This window comes from Scleropages formosus, chromosome 5 (assembly GCF_900964775.1).
Source record: "Scleropages formosus chromosome 5, fSclFor1.1, whole genome shotgun sequence".
NCBI classification, from domain to species: Eukaryota; Metazoa; Chordata; class Actinopteri; order Osteoglossiformes; family Osteoglossidae; genus Scleropages; species Scleropages formosus.
In genome coordinates, this window is record NC_041810.1 from 35,656,409 (window position 1) to 35,675,888 (window position 19,480).

At 42.2% G+C, this 19,480-nt stretch overlaps 2 protein-coding genes across 10 annotated transcripts in view; both read right to left on the reverse strand.

Annotated features, from left to right (window-relative positions):
- Window positions 1-19,480, reverse strand: part of LOC108923548 (A-kinase anchor protein 2-like) — an 87,391-nt gene that overhangs the window by 19,266 nt on the left and 48,645 nt on the right. For all 9 annotated transcript variants that reach the window (XM_018734367.2, XM_018734361.2, XM_018734358.2 and 6 more), the window contains one exon: window positions 3,713-3,798. In XM_018734367.2, coding sequence (XP_018589883.1) covers window positions 3,713-3,798 — 86 coding nt within the window. The remainder of the gene's footprint in view (window positions 1-3,712; window positions 3,799-19,480) is intronic.
- LOC108923551 (paralemmin-2-like) lies at window positions 8,466-18,242 on the reverse strand. The gene is made up of 2 exons (XM_018734375.2): window positions 17,869-18,242; window positions 8,466-10,555 (listed from the first exon to the last, which is right to left on the reverse strand). The coding sequence occupies exons 1-2, from the start codon at window positions 17,993-17,995 to the stop codon at window positions 9,834-9,836; spliced, it is 849 nt and encodes a 282-aa protein (XP_018589891.1). The 5' UTR covers window positions 17,996-18,242; the 3' UTR covers window positions 8,466-9,833.

Genomic DNA, 19,480 nt, shown 5'->3' on the forward strand with positions numbered 1-19,480 from the left:
TCTTAAAGGACTATAAATAAAGGACACTCTTTTCAACCTAATTTACTCAACAGTCCAAATTAATTGATTTTAGATGATCTCACACATAAATTCACATAAGAATTATATATCACTGTTCTCAGTGAATTTATAGGAATGGTTTGTCTCTCTCTCTCTGATGAAGCAATTTACCAATAAAGAATGCTAACGGTAATTTTTGTAAATTTCTTGTGTAGAAATATTTTAAAATTATTTTAAAATACACAAATAAATTAAAACAACACAATTTTATTAAACAAAATCATTAAATAAGTGGTTTATATATAACCTATTAGAGTTTTATTTAAGGAATGGCTAACATAATTTTATTGTTAAACACAAAAGCGTGCTTTGTTATTCATTTGTAAAGTTATGAACTGTATAAAGTAATCAAATATTGGTTGTCTAGGTACATCTACAATAACGGTAACTACAGAACAGAAGGAAAAAAAAACAACAAATCCATGTTAAAGCATGAATTTATTTTAGTTTAGTTACCCTCGGGAAAGTGGCTGGTTGGAAAAGAGTGAGCAACAGACAAGATAAAGTTGCTGTAAAAATCTATGCAGAAGTTAAATATATGGTTATTTTCTTTGCTGTCCCTTTAAGAACACAAGAAATCTGCAGCAGCTACAGGGAATCAGGAAGGAAAAGGGGGGGGGGGGGGCAGACTGGAAGTGTGGGACTGATCATCTTGGAAATGCTGTGTTTATGTGATTGTCAAGAGCTTAAATGAGCTCAACAAGTACTTCCCAGCACCACATGGTTCAATGCAAAGCTTAACATGTATTTTCATGGTCTACAAGATACGCCACTGATCATGAGACATTTCAATGTGGATGAGTGGGTCCGTCCACCTGTTCAGCCGTGCGAAGGATACAGACACCGCACTGATTTTGCATTGTCAATATGAGGCATTGCCAGGTGTGTCCGAGCACAATGTCAATGGAGACTCCAAAAATGATTTGTACATTCCTCATTTCAGATCTCCCAATAGCTCCTGGATCAGAGAAGTCTGGAGATAAGATTGAACCTGCCCACAATAGTGTCAGGTGTAAGGGACCTGTCTACCTACACTGAAGCTGCACTCGTGAACACAGAATTAGTGGGCAGGCTTCTGTCACGGGCAACAACAATGTCCACCTGTCCAGACAGTCTCAAGTACGGACTTCACTTGCAACTGTTGCGGACACTTTTTGAATGTTCTTTGCACACGTTGCATTTTTTTCATTTAGTTGATGCTTTTCTCCAAAGCAACTCATAATGTTCAGCTGCTTCCAGCGATTTACCCATTTATACAACTGGGGAGATTTTAATAGAGCAGTTCAGGGTCAGTGCCTTCTTCAAGGGTGCTGGAGCAAGAAGTGGGATTCAAACCTGTGATTTTTAGAGCCAAAAATAGTAGCTCTAATATGCACTGTATCCTACCCTACCCCACGGAGAAATGAGAGGAACAGACAAGTCCCCGAGGAAACGTGCATGAAGAGCAGGATAGACTGCTGGACACTGATTTCACCTACGGTATGTGTGGAGTAATGGCAGAAGACAGTAAAATTAACAATTCTTACACATTTATTTAGCAGACACTTTTCTCCAAAGCAACTCCCAGTGAACTGTATGAAGTATTATCAGCCCACACAACTTATTCACCAAGGTGACTTACACTCCTAGATACACTACTTACACTAGGTCACTCATCCATACATCAGTGGAACACACTCTCTTTGTCACTCACACACCATGGGTGAACCTGAACAGCATGTCTTTGGAGTGTGGGAAGAAACCAGAGCACCTAGAGGAAACCCACACCTACACAGCAAGAACACACAAACTCCATACAGACTGAGCAGGGATCAAACCCACATCCTTTCGCACCACCCAGGCACCATGAGACAGGAGCTCTACTTGCTGTGCTACCATCTCACCCATGAAATAGAAGCTAAGCTTGTTGCTTTATTAAGAACTCTGAAAGAGTTGCAGTTTTCTATCGAGCAAGAAAAGAATTTCTCTTTTCTCATCTAATCTGAGGAGTCTTTGCGGTCATAGTCTTTGGGTCGCTGACACTTTACCCTCTTTTTTAATGTCCTATGTAAATTCAATAGACTATTGATTACTTTGTTGCTCTGGGAAATTGTAGTTTTTATGCTCAATTTGTGGTATTTGTTTTCATATCATTTTAGAAAATGTATGATGTGAGTTGGAAGTTGAGGGAAACATGGGATGGGACAAGGAGGAACTTGATAGACTGCTGCTCACTGTAACAGCCCGAGCCACTCTTCCTGAATCCATACATTAGGACTGTCCCTCTCCAGCTTCACATGTGGAACAACGGCAGCTAGGAGCCTCAGCATGACCTGGTTACAAAGATCTGCTCTACAATCCCTCACTGCAGCGTCCTGCTTCACTTCCTACTTTCAAGAACTGCCTGTGCTTGCTAAGGTCTTGCTGTGTTTTTCCACAAAGAGTTGCTTTCCGCACTTTTCCACTGCTTTGTGACAGGTACATGAACTGTACTAGGGTCCACCCACCTTGCTGACCAGTCTCCTGTGACACTTTCTGGCCACACCATACCAGTTTCAACAAGGGCCAACAACTGGTGACTGTCAGGATGATGGAAAACCAACATTTAAGGTGGCAGGTCTCAGTACTCAGAAGACTGAGATGGGAAAGTAAACAGAAAATAGAGAAGCTTCCTGTAATGAACTGGTGTTTTGCTGCAATTGGAGATTATGGATATTTCTGTTATTACTTTGAGTGTCCCTTACTTAGTTTGAAGTGTACAGGTTTAGCAGTTTTTTCCCACCTCTGTGGCCTCTTGCACTCTACTGCACTATCAGGGAAGCAGCTGTCTGGAGCTTACCCTACAATGACTCAGTGCAAGGCTCATCTGGGGTACACCATGCTGGAGATGATAGTGTGCTGCAGATCAGTCACACATATTCATACATTATGAGCAACTTCGAGTCACAGGTTAACCTCTGGACTGTGGGAAGAAAGCAGAGCACCCAGAACATTCCCATATAGGGAAGGGGGTGAGCATGCAAACGGCACACAAGCCGCGCTGGATTCAAACCTACGCCCGAAATGGCCCAGGAGCTGAGAGGCACAGGTGCTACCTGCTGTGCTGCCTATTACAGTTCTTCCTATAAATAACTTAATAAATGTTACGCCTCAATTACTTCATTTACGTTTAGTTGTCACTTTTCTCCAAAGCAATTTACAATATCAATTTATTTACAATTATGTGCCCATTTATAGAGCTGGGTAATTTTTCTGGAGCAATTTTTGGGTCAGTAACTTGCAAAACCCAACAACAACACCTTGCTCAAAGGAACTACAGCTGGAGGTGAGATTCAAACCTGCAACCTTTGTGTCCAAAGAGAGCAGCTCTAACCACTATCCGACCAGCTGCCCCAGCCTTACTTAATAACTTGTATTTCATAATATATGCAATTACTTTTAATTGTATGAGCCATTTTTATACTTGATGGTCACACACACACACACACACACACACACACACACACACACACACACACACACACACACACACACACACATTTTCAGAACCGCTTGTCCCATACAGGGTCGCAGGGAACCGGAGCCTACCCGGCAACACAGGGAGCAGGACTGTGGTCCAACCCACTGCGCCACCATGCCCCCCTTGATGGTTACAATTAAACAAATAACTTACCAGCTCTACATCAGCGGTCTGTGATGACATTCCGATCCACAATCCATTGCCTGCAAGCATCACGTCTGAAGATGTGAACCCTTGACCTGTAACATGAAAATATTACGATGTCAAAAATTCTTTCTTTTAGCTCTTTCAGTTTTTATTAAAGAAGATATGTGTTGTGCATTATACATTATAATGTATTCCAGGAATAAACCTGGAGTGCTGAATAAAGTACTGCGCTGGCAATAATAATAACACACACACACTGTTTGAACCATTTGTCCCATACAGGGTTGCGGTGAGCCGGAGCCTAACCCGGAAACAGAGGGCGCAGGGCTGGAGAGGGAGGGGACACACCCAGGACGGGACGCCAGTCCGTCGCAAGGCACCCCAAGCGGGATTTGAACCCCAGACCCACCGGAGAGAAGGACCGTGGTCCAACCCATTGCACCACCACACTCCCCTCCATAATAATAACAACCATCATTATTAAAATAAACATGCAGTTCTTGATATTTAATTTTTCTGTATTCTCAAAACTTGATAATTCTTATTTTGAATCTGAAACTTAAATCTAAATGCCTGAAAAGTACGTACTAATATTTGTCACTTTTATTCTTTGATCTTTTTAAAATTTTACACATTTTCTGAAGCACTGACATTTTTTAGTATAGCTAGTTAAAAAGACAACTTAAGAAAGGATCTTTTTTTCCAGTCTTGATTTCTATTCACAGTTTGTGGTGTCAATTATTTATTTTCTGATGTTTATTTTTCATATAATTGCTTAGGTACAGTTAAAAGCTGCTGCCATGCCAACTTGCACAAATTTATGTTTGAAATACTGTGAGCAATAAAAGACAGAAAACCAGGGTCAATTTTACAATTTGAATTAAATTGCTAGATTCTTGCCTAGATTGACCCAGATCTAGACTGTATTGTTGTGAAAAGCTAGCTGTATTCTTCTTTGTTACAAATCGTTCCCACAGTGAAGGCAGTCCTCACAGATGGAGTCACAGCAGTTGGGATGCAACCTCAAGGTACACAATCGCCAAAGGTGCTAGTTCTATTATATAACAATTGTAGGGAGTTATGAGGGCATTAACAGGCCCTTAAACTGTACACTGTAGCGAGAGTTTTGGGCAGCCCTATTGGTATAGGCTACTCTGAGAGTGCCAGTGTTTCAAAGCTATTTCAAAACTCAGTTAAGCCCATGTTGGTATCCTGCTCCTAAACCTTTCACTTATAGATTCTGCGGACTGTGTGATGTTGGCTGCTGTGTATGTATGGATATACAGTAATTGACTGTCATTTACTGTATGTATTCCCTTCTCTGTATATACCTATACCAAGGAAGATGCACTACCCCCCTCAGCCAAATAATCACAAGGAGAATCCCTAGCATGAGTGACACATCAAATCAGTGATGCACTTCACAAGGATCTACATCAGGACATAGGGATATCCTTCCGTCTGGAGAAGTGTGGACGCATGACAATGAAAAAAAGGGATGATAATGAAGACTGAACGGACCGAACTACCACAAGGCAACATAGCAAACATACAAGACAGCTACAAATACCTGGGGATCCCACAGTCATATGGGAACCATGATGAAAATGCAAGAAAGACCACAACAGCCAAATACCCCCAGAGAGTGAGACAGGTCCTGAAAAGCCAGCTCAATGGGGAAAAACAAGATTCAAGCTGTCAACACCTATGCCCACCTACTGGTCATATAGCGAGCTGGTCAATGCATGAAATAGAAGGTGCTGATATTAGAACTCAGAAACCCTTCACCATACATGGAGGATTCCAGCCAAAGTCCAATACTCAGAGACTGTACACCAGTTAGAAGGAAGGGCGTCGGGGCTTAGTCAAGTTTCAAGGCCATTATCCTGGCTGAAATACAGAACCTCCAGAAATACCTCAGAGAAATGGCTCTTGGGGATGACCTGCTAAGAGAATGCCTGCCTCAACAGCACAGACAGGCAGGTGGTTAAAGAACCAACAGAAGTGTGTTGTGTATAGTGTGTGAGTGACAGAGAGTGTGTTCCCCTGATGTATGGATGAGTGACTCATTGTAAGTAGTGTATCTAGCACTGTAAGTCATCTTGGTGAATAAGGTGTGTGGGCTGATAACACTACATAGTTCATTGCAAGTCGCTTTGGAGCAAAGCATCTGCTAAATAAACAAGTGTAAATGTAAGTACCATGGCAGGAGAAGCCCCTCCATGGAATGTACCATCAGCAGATAGCAGAGGTGGCTGACATCCAGAAATCATACAATCGGCTGGAAAGAGCTGCACTGAAGCACAGAACTGAGGCACTAATCATAGCAGCACAGGGGCAGACTCTAAGCACCAGTTCAATATGAGCAGGGGTCTACCATACCAGGCCGGATACTCTGCAAAGGGGCCCCAGAGACAATCCAAGAGATAATCCAACACTTACTGGTAGGCTGCAAGATGCAGGAGGGAACAGCATATACTGAACGGCACAACTAAGTGGCTGGGATAGTGCAGAGGATTCTGTGGGACTTAGCACTGTCATTCACAACCACCTTCTGTACAGTACAGATCCAGACTGACAAGCAAGTAGTGGCAAACCAACCGGACATTGTGGTGGTGGATGAAGAACAGAAGATGGCCGTGCTGATAGATGCAGCACCCCTGAATGACAGCGACATCAAGACAAAGGAGTTGGAGAAGCTAGAGAAATACAAGAGTCTGAAGGAGGAACTGGAACGGCTGTAGAAGGTGAAAGCCAAAGTAGTCCCAATTGTGGTGGGAGCCCTTGGGGCAGTGACACCCAAGTTGGAAGAGTGGCTCCAACAGATCCCAGGAACAACACCAGAGCTCTCAGTCGGAGGAGCCCAATACTAGGAACAGCAAAGATACTGCGCAGAACCTTCAAACTTCCATGCCTCTGGTAGAGGGCCAAAAATTGGGAGGCGGGAACCACCCAGAAGGGTGAGGCAGAAAATTATATCATTGTTTAAACCAAGTAGGTAAGTAGATTAAGGTGTGTGTGTGTGCTGTATATATATATATATATATATATATATGTATGTATATATATATATATATATATATATATATATATACACACACACACACACACACACACACATTTTCAGAACCACTTGTCCCATACGGGGTCGCGGGGGAACCGGAGCCTACCCGGAAACACAGGGCGTAAGGCCGGAGGGGGAGGGGACACACCCAGGACGGGACACCAGTCCGTCGCAAGGCACCCCAAGCAGGACTCGAACCCCAGACCCGCCGGAAAGCAGGACCGTGGTCCAACCCACCACGCATATATATATATATTATATATATATATATATATATATATATATATATATGTATGTATGTATGTATGTATGTATGTATGTGTATATATATTTGTGGCATGCCCCGGCGAACGGAGAGGGGGGAGGGGACAGGGAAGGACTCACCATACCTGGGGCTAACAACGACTGCTATTTCAAACAGTGAGAGAGAGAGATGGAGAAGGCATGAGAGACAGATGCCAGATGCACCCGCTTGGAGAAGGAAGCACAGATGACCTCGCCCAACCCCGACCACACCTCAGGACCCCCCCCAACTCTATCATTCCTGGTTCCCCCCTTCCTCCTCTCCCTTCCCCATGAATGGATCCACTGTCTGTGTGAGTGACAATAAAGGACACACAAGCACGCACAAGCAGTCTCCGGCGTCTTGTATCACAATGTTACAGCGCACAGCACTCTGTGTTCCCGTTGGGCGATGAAGGACGCACAGACACTGTTCATTGCAGATGTTTATTGGAACACTGGCACACAGTCAGAAGTAGAGGTATGAAAACAAGGGAATAATGCTCTCAGTCCAAAGACCCCTTTTCCTCAATGACCTGCACCTGAAGCCAGCCTTCCCAGCCTGCTTAGTGCGTCTCAAGCTTTCCTCCTTCTTCATCACATTGGTGAACAGACGCTCACCATGAGCCCTTGCAGACTTTCAACACTTAATTTACATTTTACCCCCAATTCTCAGTGATTTACATCAAACCCATTTTCCAGCTCGAACATGACACTCCCCAGTAAGGCGGGTTATTACAATATAAACGAACACACACACACACACACACACACACACACACACACACACACACACACACACACACACACGCAAACACAAAATCCCAAGTCCTAAACATTCGACTGTCCTAGCCTGCCTGCAGTTCTGACCTGTGTCCGATTGAGAATGTGTGGCGCATTGTGAAGTGCCAATACAGCAAAGAAGGTCCTGTACAATTGTGCAGCCGAAAACCTGTATAATAGATGAATGGGGGAAGTTCCACTTGCTAAACTTAACCAACTGCTGTCTTCAGTGCCCAAACACTTAATAAGTGTTATTAAAGGACATGGCGATGTTACACAGTGGTAAACATTCAACCTGATGTGCATCCCAATAGTAGATTGTTACTGATCCAACAGTATCAACATCAAAAGTGACTAAGAATGCAGCTTCCATAAGTCAAGTAGAATTATGACTCAATTCTGACTCATATTTGATCTATGTCTGCATGTAAATGAAATATAAATGTTGCGACTACAATAAATTTAGTTCCTGATATCAAGAGTTCCAGGTAGAATAAATTGCAGTTGTGATGTCAGATATTTGAATTGTAATTAGACTAAATCTAATTCTGGCCATTATAATGGCTTACTAGTCTTTTTTATCTGTACTGAAAAATACATTAAAAACTCAAAAGGCTGCATTGCTTTTCAGATATAGTTTTTATGTAATTTCATATACTCCACATATAATTTTTCAAATAGAGTACTTTTTAAATACATGTCTTAAAACAAAACATGAACAGTGGATAAGAAAGTTTTGCAGTTGAGAGAGAAAAAAAGCAACTGGGGGACAGGTTCTACATCGTTTAGATTTCAAGAATGTTTTTGATGACCACAATGTTGCTATTTCAATGTTGAAAAAATACATATTATGTCTATTCAAGCCTTTTTCCTTATTTTTAGTTCTGTCATGATTTAATTATTAGTCCATTCAGATAAACTTTTTTTAGACGTCTAAATCAAGGATTAACAGCTTTTCTTACTGTAAGTTTGTCCATTCATGTTCTGCTGCTTAGAATGCGTTGTGAATGAATGTGAGTGATGTTACGATTTGACTTGGAAAATTATTATTGCACATTCATCTTCTGGTACCTCAGAATGTAATATTTCAGACAGAGGGCTGCTTCGGACTTGGTTCCAATAAAGTCAAAGTGCATAAGTGATACGTGGAAACTGTAAGTACTAGATACAAACTATATCTTTTGTGTACAATTATGATAAAATAAAACTCTCAAATGAAAATAAGCCAGTTAAAAAGTTAATAAGATGGAAAATCTAAATAACAGTAATAATAATAATCGTAGTCATACATCATGCAGCCAAACCCACATCTTTTAAAGACTAGAAGCTTTCTTCAATTAAATACACATCTATATAGGTAGAAAAGACTTTCACCCTTCAACAGCAAAAAAGGAACCCCTCAGTACAGAAAGGTAAAATGGTATAATGGACACATGTTGGACATCAACATCAAAACTACTTGTGAAGACATACAGTATATTGCCAGAAGATGATATCCATATGGCAAAGGCAAATATGTATGTATATACTGTATGTTTGAGGCTAAATATTGCATAATCTTTTAACAACCAGAAGTATATTACATTGCCTGTCCTTTCATTTTATTAAAAAAAGGATGAGATCTGCATCACATCAGATGGATTGCATCTTTATGAATAAAATCTAAATTGCTATTGTTATTCACCACACTGAACTGTGAAATGCATTACATACAGTAACTGAATCGCTTTCTGTACAGCTCACAGTGTATTCTTTATCCCCATTCCCATTTGAAGAAAAATAAAAACTCTTTAGACCACCATGACCTTGCAGTGATTACTGAACTAGTTTCCCTTCCCAAAACCGTCGCTCTACAGTTATAGTTATGGAAGAGTGTAGCCTTTAAAAAATAGATGAGCGAAAAAACCGTGGTCAAGGACTCGTGAGGGATTTGTTAGTAGCAAAGAAGGCATTTATATTAGCAGTACCTAAGTTTGCTCCAGGTGTGGGAAAAAAAGATCACATGACATTACAGCAGTGGCAGTCCTGATTCCTTCGATTGCCCGCAGCTGGAAGTTCCTTCTCCAAGGTTTCGTTTTTCAATTCAGTCGAAAGTTCAGTGGTGTTTTGCAGACATTGACCAGACACCAGCTCTGCTGCATTGCCACCCATAGTGGATACATCTGTGACTGTTTTCTCTCGAAGAGATGTTCTTTCATCATCATCATCATCAATATGCACAATGTCTGCTTTGATTGTATCATTGAAACCCAGAAACGTTTGGGTCTCCCCCTTGTTCTCCACACAATGGTAACCCAATGGTATCATAGTAATATGCTTCATTGATGAGACTTCAGGCATCTCAGGTACTTGGAGATCAGACCCAGACCTAGAATACCTGACATCTACCTTCTGCTCTGACTCAAGCATTGTCCCAGGAGCTATTTCTTCGTACACGGTCTGCTCATTCAGCATTAAATAACTACTTGCAGTTTTTTGGTCATGGCATTTGCTAATGGGTTGCATTATGTTATCCTCTGCTGAAGAATTCCAGGAGTTGTTGTTATTCCCCAGCATGGCAGAGCCCTCAGAGAGCACCTCATTGAAAACCTTGTACTCATCGTCATTGATCTTCATACTGTGCTGGTGGGCATCCTCTGGACTCAAAGCTGAAGCAAAAACAATGTTGATGTCTCCTGTCTTCCTATCTGTTTGCACATTAGTTTCCATGGTAGGCACAGCTTTACATTAGTTGAAGGAGACAGAGAAAACATCATTATTATTTTTTGTTCTATTGACAGTTAAAAAAAAAACACTGCATGACCATGGTGTTCAGTTTCACATCACACCTAACAAAGTTCTGACCGTTATTGATAAAGTTAATGTGACTGACATCAAAGATAATTTGGACAAAACTAAAATATGTAACTGTTCTCATAATGTGATTCCCACTCACATCCATCTGCCCTGTTCTGTTAATGCAGAATAATAGAAAAGACCAACAGAGAAAAATACATTTAAATCTAAAAGAGTTTGGCTATTTCTCCAGCAAACCATGGAAGTCCATAACCTGAATTTAGATTTTGCATATGCCTTCTGACAGCTGAGTGCAGCATTTACATTGACATTTCTGATATATACATATATATATATATATATATATAAATATACACACACACATACATATATATATGTACTGTATATGTATGCATAATGCAAAATTTAAAAAGCGTGATAACAATGTCCTTCATTGAACCAGTGAATATTTTCCGTAAAGGCAGCAGATAAAGCTCTAATAAATAAAAGTATGCTGCAAGAAATCTCTCCTGCACAGCTCTGTGATGCTGAAATGAGTGGAAGATCAGCTGCTTAAATGGCATCTATGCCAAGTTTGGGAGGAAGTTGGGACACAGCACATTGATGTTTGAAACAAAGAGGCAAATGCTGTCATGAATGTGTGAAGTGAAAGACGGGAAACACCGGGAGCTCTACTTATGAGCTCAACTGGGAAGGGCAACTGGTTTGTCACCTGACAAGTTTATTAGTCCAACGTGAGACAAACTGGCCCAGGGGGCTCATCGTCTCTTCTGTTTTTTCTTTTCTTTCCTCATTCTATATGCAGCTACTTGTGTGACTTAAACTGGTGAAAATATGGTGATTCATTGACTGTACTTTCCCTTCCTGGATCGGGGCCTTGGCGTGGCGGAAGGGCTTGCGTGATCTAAGGATCTCCAGAGCTATGTCGTCGGGAGCAGTATGTTCCTGGTAGGGTCTCCTAGGGTGAACAGGTCTGGAGTGAAGATCCAGACTAACACAATCTGAAAAACCCTTATGGAAAATGGAAACAGAAGAATGTTTACCTGCCCGGAATAGGGTCACTGGGACCTACCCCTGGAGCCAGACCTGGGGGTAGTGTTCCTAGGCGAGCGCCTGGTGGCCGGCAGCCCACGTAACCTGGCCGGGCTCAGCCCGAAAAGGCATCATGGGGGGCCATGTGGACCCACCACCTGCAAGGTCCAACATGGGGGTCGGGTGCAATGTGTACCAGGCAGCGGGACCGGGTGGGGTGGCGCAGAGCATCGCGGCCCTTCGCGACAGAAACTGGCTCTTGGTACTTGGAATGTTACCTCACTGTGGAAGAAGGAGCCGGAACGGGTGCGGGAGGTTGAGAAATACCAACTAGATATAGTTGGGCTCACCTCCACTCGCAGTGTTGGCTCTGGAACCAAATTCCTCGATGAGGGTGGTCCCTCTCCTACTCAGGAGTTGCACAGGGTGAGAGATGCCTGGCAGGTGTGGGGATACTCACAAGCCCCCGGCTGGCTGCCATACAGTTGGAGTTTGTCCCGGTGGACGAGAGGGTCGCCTCAATGCGACTTAGGGTCGCAGAGAGGAAAACTTTGACTGTTGTGTGTGCTTATGCACCAAACAGCAGTTCAGAGTATTCGGCATTCTTGGAGAGGGTGGGTGGCATTCTGGACAGGGCCCCACTTATAGACTTCATAGCCCTGCTGGGGGACTTCAACGCTCACGTTGGCAATGACTGGGAAATCTGGCAGGGGGTGATTGGGAAGAACGGCTTGCCCAATCTGAACCCGAATGGTGAAATGTTATTGGACTTCTGTGCTAGCCATGGTTTGTCCATAACAAACACCATGCTTGTACACAAGGATGCTCATAAGTGTACTTAGTACCAGAGCTCCTTGGGCCAAAGGTCAATGATCGACTTCGTAGTTGTTTCATCTGACTTGAGGCTGCATGTTCTGGACACTCGGGTGAAGAGAGGTGCTGAGCTGTCAACCGATCACCTTCTGGTGGTGAGTTGGATCAGATGGCGGGGAAAACTGATGGACAGACCCGGTAATCCCAGACGTTTAACAAGGGTGTGTTGGGAACGACTGTCAGAGGACCTTGTCCGGAATGATTTTAACTCGGACCTCCAGGAGAGCTTCTCCCATGTCCCGGAGGAGGTAGGGGACATGGAGTCTGAATGGACCCTGTTCAAAACCTCCATTGTGGAAGCAGCCAGGTACAGCTGTGGCCAAAAGCTTGTTGGTGCCAGCCAGGGCGGCAACCCGAGAACCCGCTGATGGACACCGGTGCTGAGGGAAGCCGTCAAGCTGAAGAAGGAGGCCTTTAGGGCCTGGTGGCTCTGGGGACTCCTGACTCAGCAGACAGGTACCGGCAGGCGAAAAAGGCAGCAACGGCTGTGGTTGCAGAAACAAAATCCAGGGCATGGGAGGAGTTTGGAGAGGCCATGGAAAACGACTATCAGTCAGTTTCAAAGAGGTTCTGGAGAACCATCTGGCAGCTCAGAAGGGGTCGGAGGAATTTTGCTCAGGCTGTGTTCAGCAGGAGTGGAGAAACTCTGATCTCTGATGAGGACATTGTGGGGGTTGGAAGGAGTACTTTGAAGAACTCTTAAACCCAAGTGATATGCCTCCCTTACAGATGTCAGGGCCTGAGGCTTTCTGGCTGTCAGAATCCATTTCCCTGGTGGAAGTCACTGAGGTAGTTGGTAAGCTCCACAGTGGCAAAGCACCAGGGGTAGATGAGATTTGCCTGGAACTGTTTAAGGCCTTGGACATTGCGGGGCTGTCATGGTTGACACGCCTCTGCAATGTTGCATGGACCTCGGGGACAGTGCCTTTGGATTGGCAAACTGGGGTGGTGATCTCTATTTTTAAGAAAGGGGACCGGAGAGTGTGTGCAAACTATCAGGGTATCACACTTCTCAGCCTCCATGGGAAAATCTATGCCGGGGTGCTGGAGAGGAGGCTCCAGCTGATAGTTGAGCATCAGATTGAAGAGGAACAATGCGGATTCCGCCCTGGCCATGAAACAGTGGACCAGCTTTTTACCCTCTCACAGATAATTGGAGGGGCATGGGAGTTCGCTAATCCAGTCCACATGTTTTTTGTGGACTTGGAGAAGGCCTATGACCGTGTTCCCTGGGAAATTCTGTGGGAGGTGCTTAGGGAGTATGGGGTACCGGGGCCACTACTATGGGCCATTCGGTCTCTGTACATATGAAGCGAAAGCTGTGTCCGCATACTCGGCATTAAGTCAAGCCTGTTCGGTGTGGGTGTTGGACTCCGCCAAGGTTGTGCCTTGTCTCCACTCCTGTTTATGGTTTTCATGGACAGGATATCAAGGCACAATTGAGGCCAGGAGAACATTCTGTGTGGGAGTTGGAAGGTGACGTGGTTGCCTCCAACACGCACTGGAATGGTTTGCAGCTGAGTGTGAAGCGGTTGGGATGAGGATCAGCACCTCAAAGTCTGAGTCGATGGTTCTCTCACAAAAAAGGATGGCATGCCCTCTTAAGGTAAGGGGAGAGAAATTGCCCCAGGTGGAGAAGTTCAAATATCTTGGGGTCTTGTTTGCAAGTGAGGGGAGAAGGGAGCGTGAGATTGGCCGCAGACTGGGAGCAGCGGCAGCAGTAATGCGGTTGCTGTACTGGGCTGTAGAGGTGAAAGGCGAGCTGAGCCATAAGGCGAAGCTCTCCATTTATCGGTCGATCTACTGAAAGAATAGGATCGCGGATACAAGTTGATAAGTTTTCTCCGCAGGGTGTTGGGACTCACTCTCCATGACAGGGTGAGGAGTTCAGACATCTGGGAGGAACTCAGAGTAGAGCCGCTTCTCCTCCACATTAAGAGGAGCCAGTTGAGGTGGTTCGGGCATCTTATAAGGATGCCCCCTGGGCGCCTTCCTTTGGAGGTATACCGGGCATGGCCAACTGGGATGAGGCCCCGAGGTCGACCCAGGACCAGCTGGAGGGATTATATCTCACAGTTAGCCTAGGAACGGCTGGGGATCCCCCAGGCTGTGCTGGAGGAAGTTGCGGGGGACAGGGGCGGCTGGGCCTCTCTGCTCTCCCTGCTGCCACCGCGACTCTAGTAGGACAAGCGAGATGGAAGATGGATGGATGGATGGATGGATGACTGTACTTTGAGAGTCATGTGTCTGGTGAAATGCACCTTTGTTTACACTAAGCTGTGTCACTTTGGAGGACTCTGACAGATGACATAAGACATGACTTTGGATCAAAGTGTCTGCAGGATGAATACATGTCAATGTCAGCAACCTGAGAGCTCCACACACTGAAAGACAACAGCATGGTTTTTTGGGATGGAACATTGTGGCACTGCCATTGTTGTCTCCATCTCTCTGTCTCCATCTCCACCTCCGTCGCTGTCTCCATCTCCATCTCCGTCTCTCTCTCTCTCGATCTCTGTCTCCGTCTGTCTTTCTATATCTATGTCTCTTTGTCTCTCTGTCTCCGTCTCTGTCTCCTTCTTCTCTGTCTCTATCTTCATCTCTACCTCTGTCTCTGTCTCCATCTCCATCTCCATCTCTGTCTCTCTGTCTCCATCGCCATCTCTCTCTATCTCTGTCTCCATCTCTCTGTCTGTTTCTGTCTGCATTTTTAGTTCTCCCCCAAACATAGTTAAAGCTGCAAAGTCTGAATTTTGTACTATTTAAAGTCAGGTATACATTATTATGAATGTTTAAGGTATTCATTAACAAATATTTCATGGATGTAGAGTGTTTATTCCTTGTAGGCCTGTAATCCATATTGGGACCTATAATGTTGGAACCAGTATTCTGGTCCTGTGTTTCTTACCCAACCCAAAAGATATTCTGAATACCCATCCACCCAATCCCTAAAGGCTATTATGACTACATAACCCCCAAAATGTCTAAAGTAATATATATATATATATATATATGTATCTAAAAGATATATTGGCTGCATATCCATCATAACTCTAAAGGTGTACTCGCTATACATCCACCTAAAGTTCACAGGTGAATTTTCATCTTTACCATCTTATGTCAGTCTCAACATGCATGAACTCCCTGTACAGTCTGTAAAAAATGTTACTGTAAGTTATTGATTTTCTTCCATCATGTAGCTAGCTTAGTAACTTTTCAACTTTGCAACAAGCTATGGAATACCAGTTAAATAGCTGACAACATTTAGCTAGCTGTGTAACTATTTTTTGAGCCAGTTCTGATAACTGTGATTCTGATGTTATAAATGGTTCATTGCCTAGCTAGATACTGTCACTATCAAATCACCTCGATCTACAAAGTAATGCAAGCACACAGAATGTGAATAACTAGCTGATTAGGAAGCAGACTGTGGTCTTTTATTAGCCTTATGTTATTTTACTGGAACAGCATATTTATACACACTTTCTGAACCACTTGTCCTATGCAGGGTCGCGGGGAGCCGGAGCCTACCCGGCAACAGAGGGCGGAAGGTCAGAGGGGGAGGGGACACACCCAGGACGGGACGCCAGTCCGTCGCAAGGCACCCCAAGCGGGACTCGAACCCCAGACCCACCGGAGAGAAGGACCCGGTCCAACCCAGTGCACCACCGCACCCCCGACACAGCATGTTTAATTTATTGTAAAAGTATATAGATACAGGTGGTCCCCGATTTACAATGGGGTTACGTTCCGAGAAACCCATCGTAAGTCAAAAGTATCGTAAGTCGAAAATGCATTTAATACACCTAAAGCACACCTTTGCATGACAGACTGGGAGATGTGAATCGCTGCCATTGCCCAGCATTGCGAGAGAGTATTGCACCGTATATCACTTGCCTGGGAAAAAATCTAAATTCAAAATTCGAAGTAAGGTTTCTTCTTCTGTCTATAGCCAGCTCACCATCATAAAGCCAAAAACACTGTTTAAGTCATATCATCGTAAATTGGGGACCGTCTGTATATTTTTCAATGAGTTACCACTTAAACTGTTAATGTTACAAGTTTTAAGAACATTAAAAGCATAATTTTACTCAAAGTAATTTGATACTTCAATCGTTTGACATGACAACTTTTTACGATTTTTGATGAGTACTTTCGCCTGAGTAATTATTATTTTCAGAATAGCAGTATATTTTTTGACTATTGTTTTTGACTACTTGACCTATATATACTGCCAATAAAACCCCAAAAATACTATACTAAATGTTATTGATATTAGGATAGATTAGTATTACACAGTTAATCCATAACATACACATACAAGGCTGTTTGAAAGTATGCGAACCCCTTGTGTCCCTTAGTTTTACCACAAAATCATTAATTTAATGAGAACCTGCCTCGTCTGAAATAATAGGTGTTTAATTTCTTTTTCCAAGGAAATCATGGGTGCAATAGAGAAATAGAAGCAATGCAGGTGCAAAAATGAGTAAACCTCAAGTAGCATTAGTTAAACCATCTAGGTAAGTAGAATCAGGTGTGTAAATTATAATTTTAAGGTTTAAGTTTTAGATAAGTTTATTTTACATTTACATTTACATTAGTTTATTTTAACATTTTATATAAGAGAAATGACCATCCCTTTAGGGTTCACATATTTTGGAGCAGCACTGTATTCTGTTCTATAAAGTTGCAGTTATATAAAGTATGTGCAAAGATTATCAAATACATTACAACATACAATATACATAACAGTATTTAAATTTTAAAGCAGGCTATAAAGAGACACGATATGTAAAACTGGTTATTACCATTTCTTATTTTTAAAACACATCACGTCACTTTATTTAAAAATATATTTTAATAGAAATTATTTTTTGACATTATTGAGGTCTCATTGTAGACCATTATGTTGTTGGGTAACTGACAACACATTTCAAATAATAAGGCATATATAGCACCAATATAGTATCATCTAACTCTTGTAATCTCTCAGACCTACAGTTTTTAACAATAGTAAAATCTTTTACAGTTTTATAGCATGTACTACCATGTACATTCAATAGCTACAAAATAGGTGACTATAGTATAATTTATAATAATTTATAATCTATAATTTACAGTGTTTTTCCAAATAATTCCTTGGCATACTTTTTTTTTTGGATTAATGTAACCATTAAATATACTGATTAACTAAATAAAAATTTAAAATATTAATATACTGATTAAGGTATATTTGGTTCTATTACAAGACACCATCTCATGCTTGCAACACCCAACATGCCTGGTCCTTGACAAAACTGGCAAAAACCCACTCACATCTCTCAGCACCTACCAGCTTCTCCTGAAAGTGCCCTAAATCCGAGGTTAATTTTTGAAAATGTGACTCTAGGTGCCTGGTAGTCTTGGACCAGATGTAAATTCCTCCACCCCTGTCCTACTTCTGTTTTTTTCTCAGTCATGTTCTCTGAGGTAACTCAGTGCTTAGGACAGCAAACACAGCCATTGTATTAAAGAGAACAATATGCAGTAGAGTTCAGGGGATTTCATCTGAATAGGGCATCACTGTGAAACATGCATCATTGCATCAGTGGCGCCTGACTGCAGTTGAATAATCTAGCTGATGCAAGTGGGAAATTGTCCAAGGCAGAGAGAAACTGGGATCCCACCTAATTAAATGTTCAGCAATAGAATTCAGTGCTGAATGGAATAAACTAAATAAAGGTAAGATCACAGGTCAACACCTAAAAAACAATATATCTGCAAAGAAATACAGTTGTTTTCTACAAAATAATTTAATTTTATTTCATATAAATTTCATATTCTTTGAACAGCATCTTGCTGGACATTTTGAATTTTATAAAAAAAAATATGGATAACGTTAACTTGGTGCATCAGTAGAATCTACACTTTCGAATGTTATATACACATATTTCAGTTAAATCACTGTAATCATATTTACATTTTTGATTTAGTTGGTACTTTCCTCTAAATTAACTTACATTTACATTTATTCATTTAGCAGACGCTTTTCTCAAATGCGACGTGCATCTCATAGAAAATACAACTTGTGCATTACCTTACGAGAAAGAAACATAGCTGCAGATGTGTGATTCTTAAGTACAGTTAGTTTGTTTCCTTCACCGTATGTACCAGCATTCATCACTCAAATAGCTGCATAAAACTTAACCAGAATATTACCAATACCCCCCTAATCACCTTCCTAGTACCTTTTTGGTTGAGATACATATAAACATTTACGTTACAACTTATAGTTACTTACCCCATTGTACAACTAAGAAATTTCTACTAGAGCAATTTCGGATAAGTACCTAGTTCAATCAGATGTGGGATGCAAGCCTGAAATGTTTGGATTCAAAGGCAGCAGCTGTGATCATTATATTAGCAGCAGAATCAGTTCTCAGAATGAGAGGTATGACATGGTTGTAGCTGTTGGAACAATTATTAATCATGGTATTTTATACACGGACAATAAGCAGAGCTTCACAGAAATCAGAAGAAATTTTTTAACTCTGCAAAAGAGTGAAATAGTGTATGTAATGTAAAATAGCTGATTTTGTAGAATTTCCAGCCTACATGACAGACAATATATGGAATGCTCAACAATGTAAATGTGTCATGTCCACAAACACCACAGGAAGGCCAGGCCAACACACTTGAACACAATCTGGGAAGCTGTGGAATCGCGCAAGAGTATACAACCCTTCCAAAATGCTTCTGAGCTAACGACAGTCACTAGTCACAGATCCCACGACTTTCTGTGATCTTGAGAATACCTTCAGAATCTTGATCCAGTTTCGCCCCAACCTTAGTGCCGTCTCAAAGCTCCGCACCTGGATCCTACCTTAGCTCAGCTTCAGCGCGATTGTAACAAAATGCAAGTAATTTTATTCAGAAAAATATAAAAACAAGCAATAAATGAATAA

Excerpts from the sequence above, each read along its gene's own strand:
- LOC108923551 (XM_018734375.2), bottom strand. The coding sequence starts at position 17,995 with ATGACTGAGAAAAAAACAGAAGTAGGACAGGGGTGGAGGAATTTACAT. Across the intron at positions 10,556-17,868 it reads GGCACTTTCAGGAGAAGCTG|CTGTGCCTACCATGGAAACT; the intron begins GTAGGTGCTGAG and ends ACTAATGTAAAG.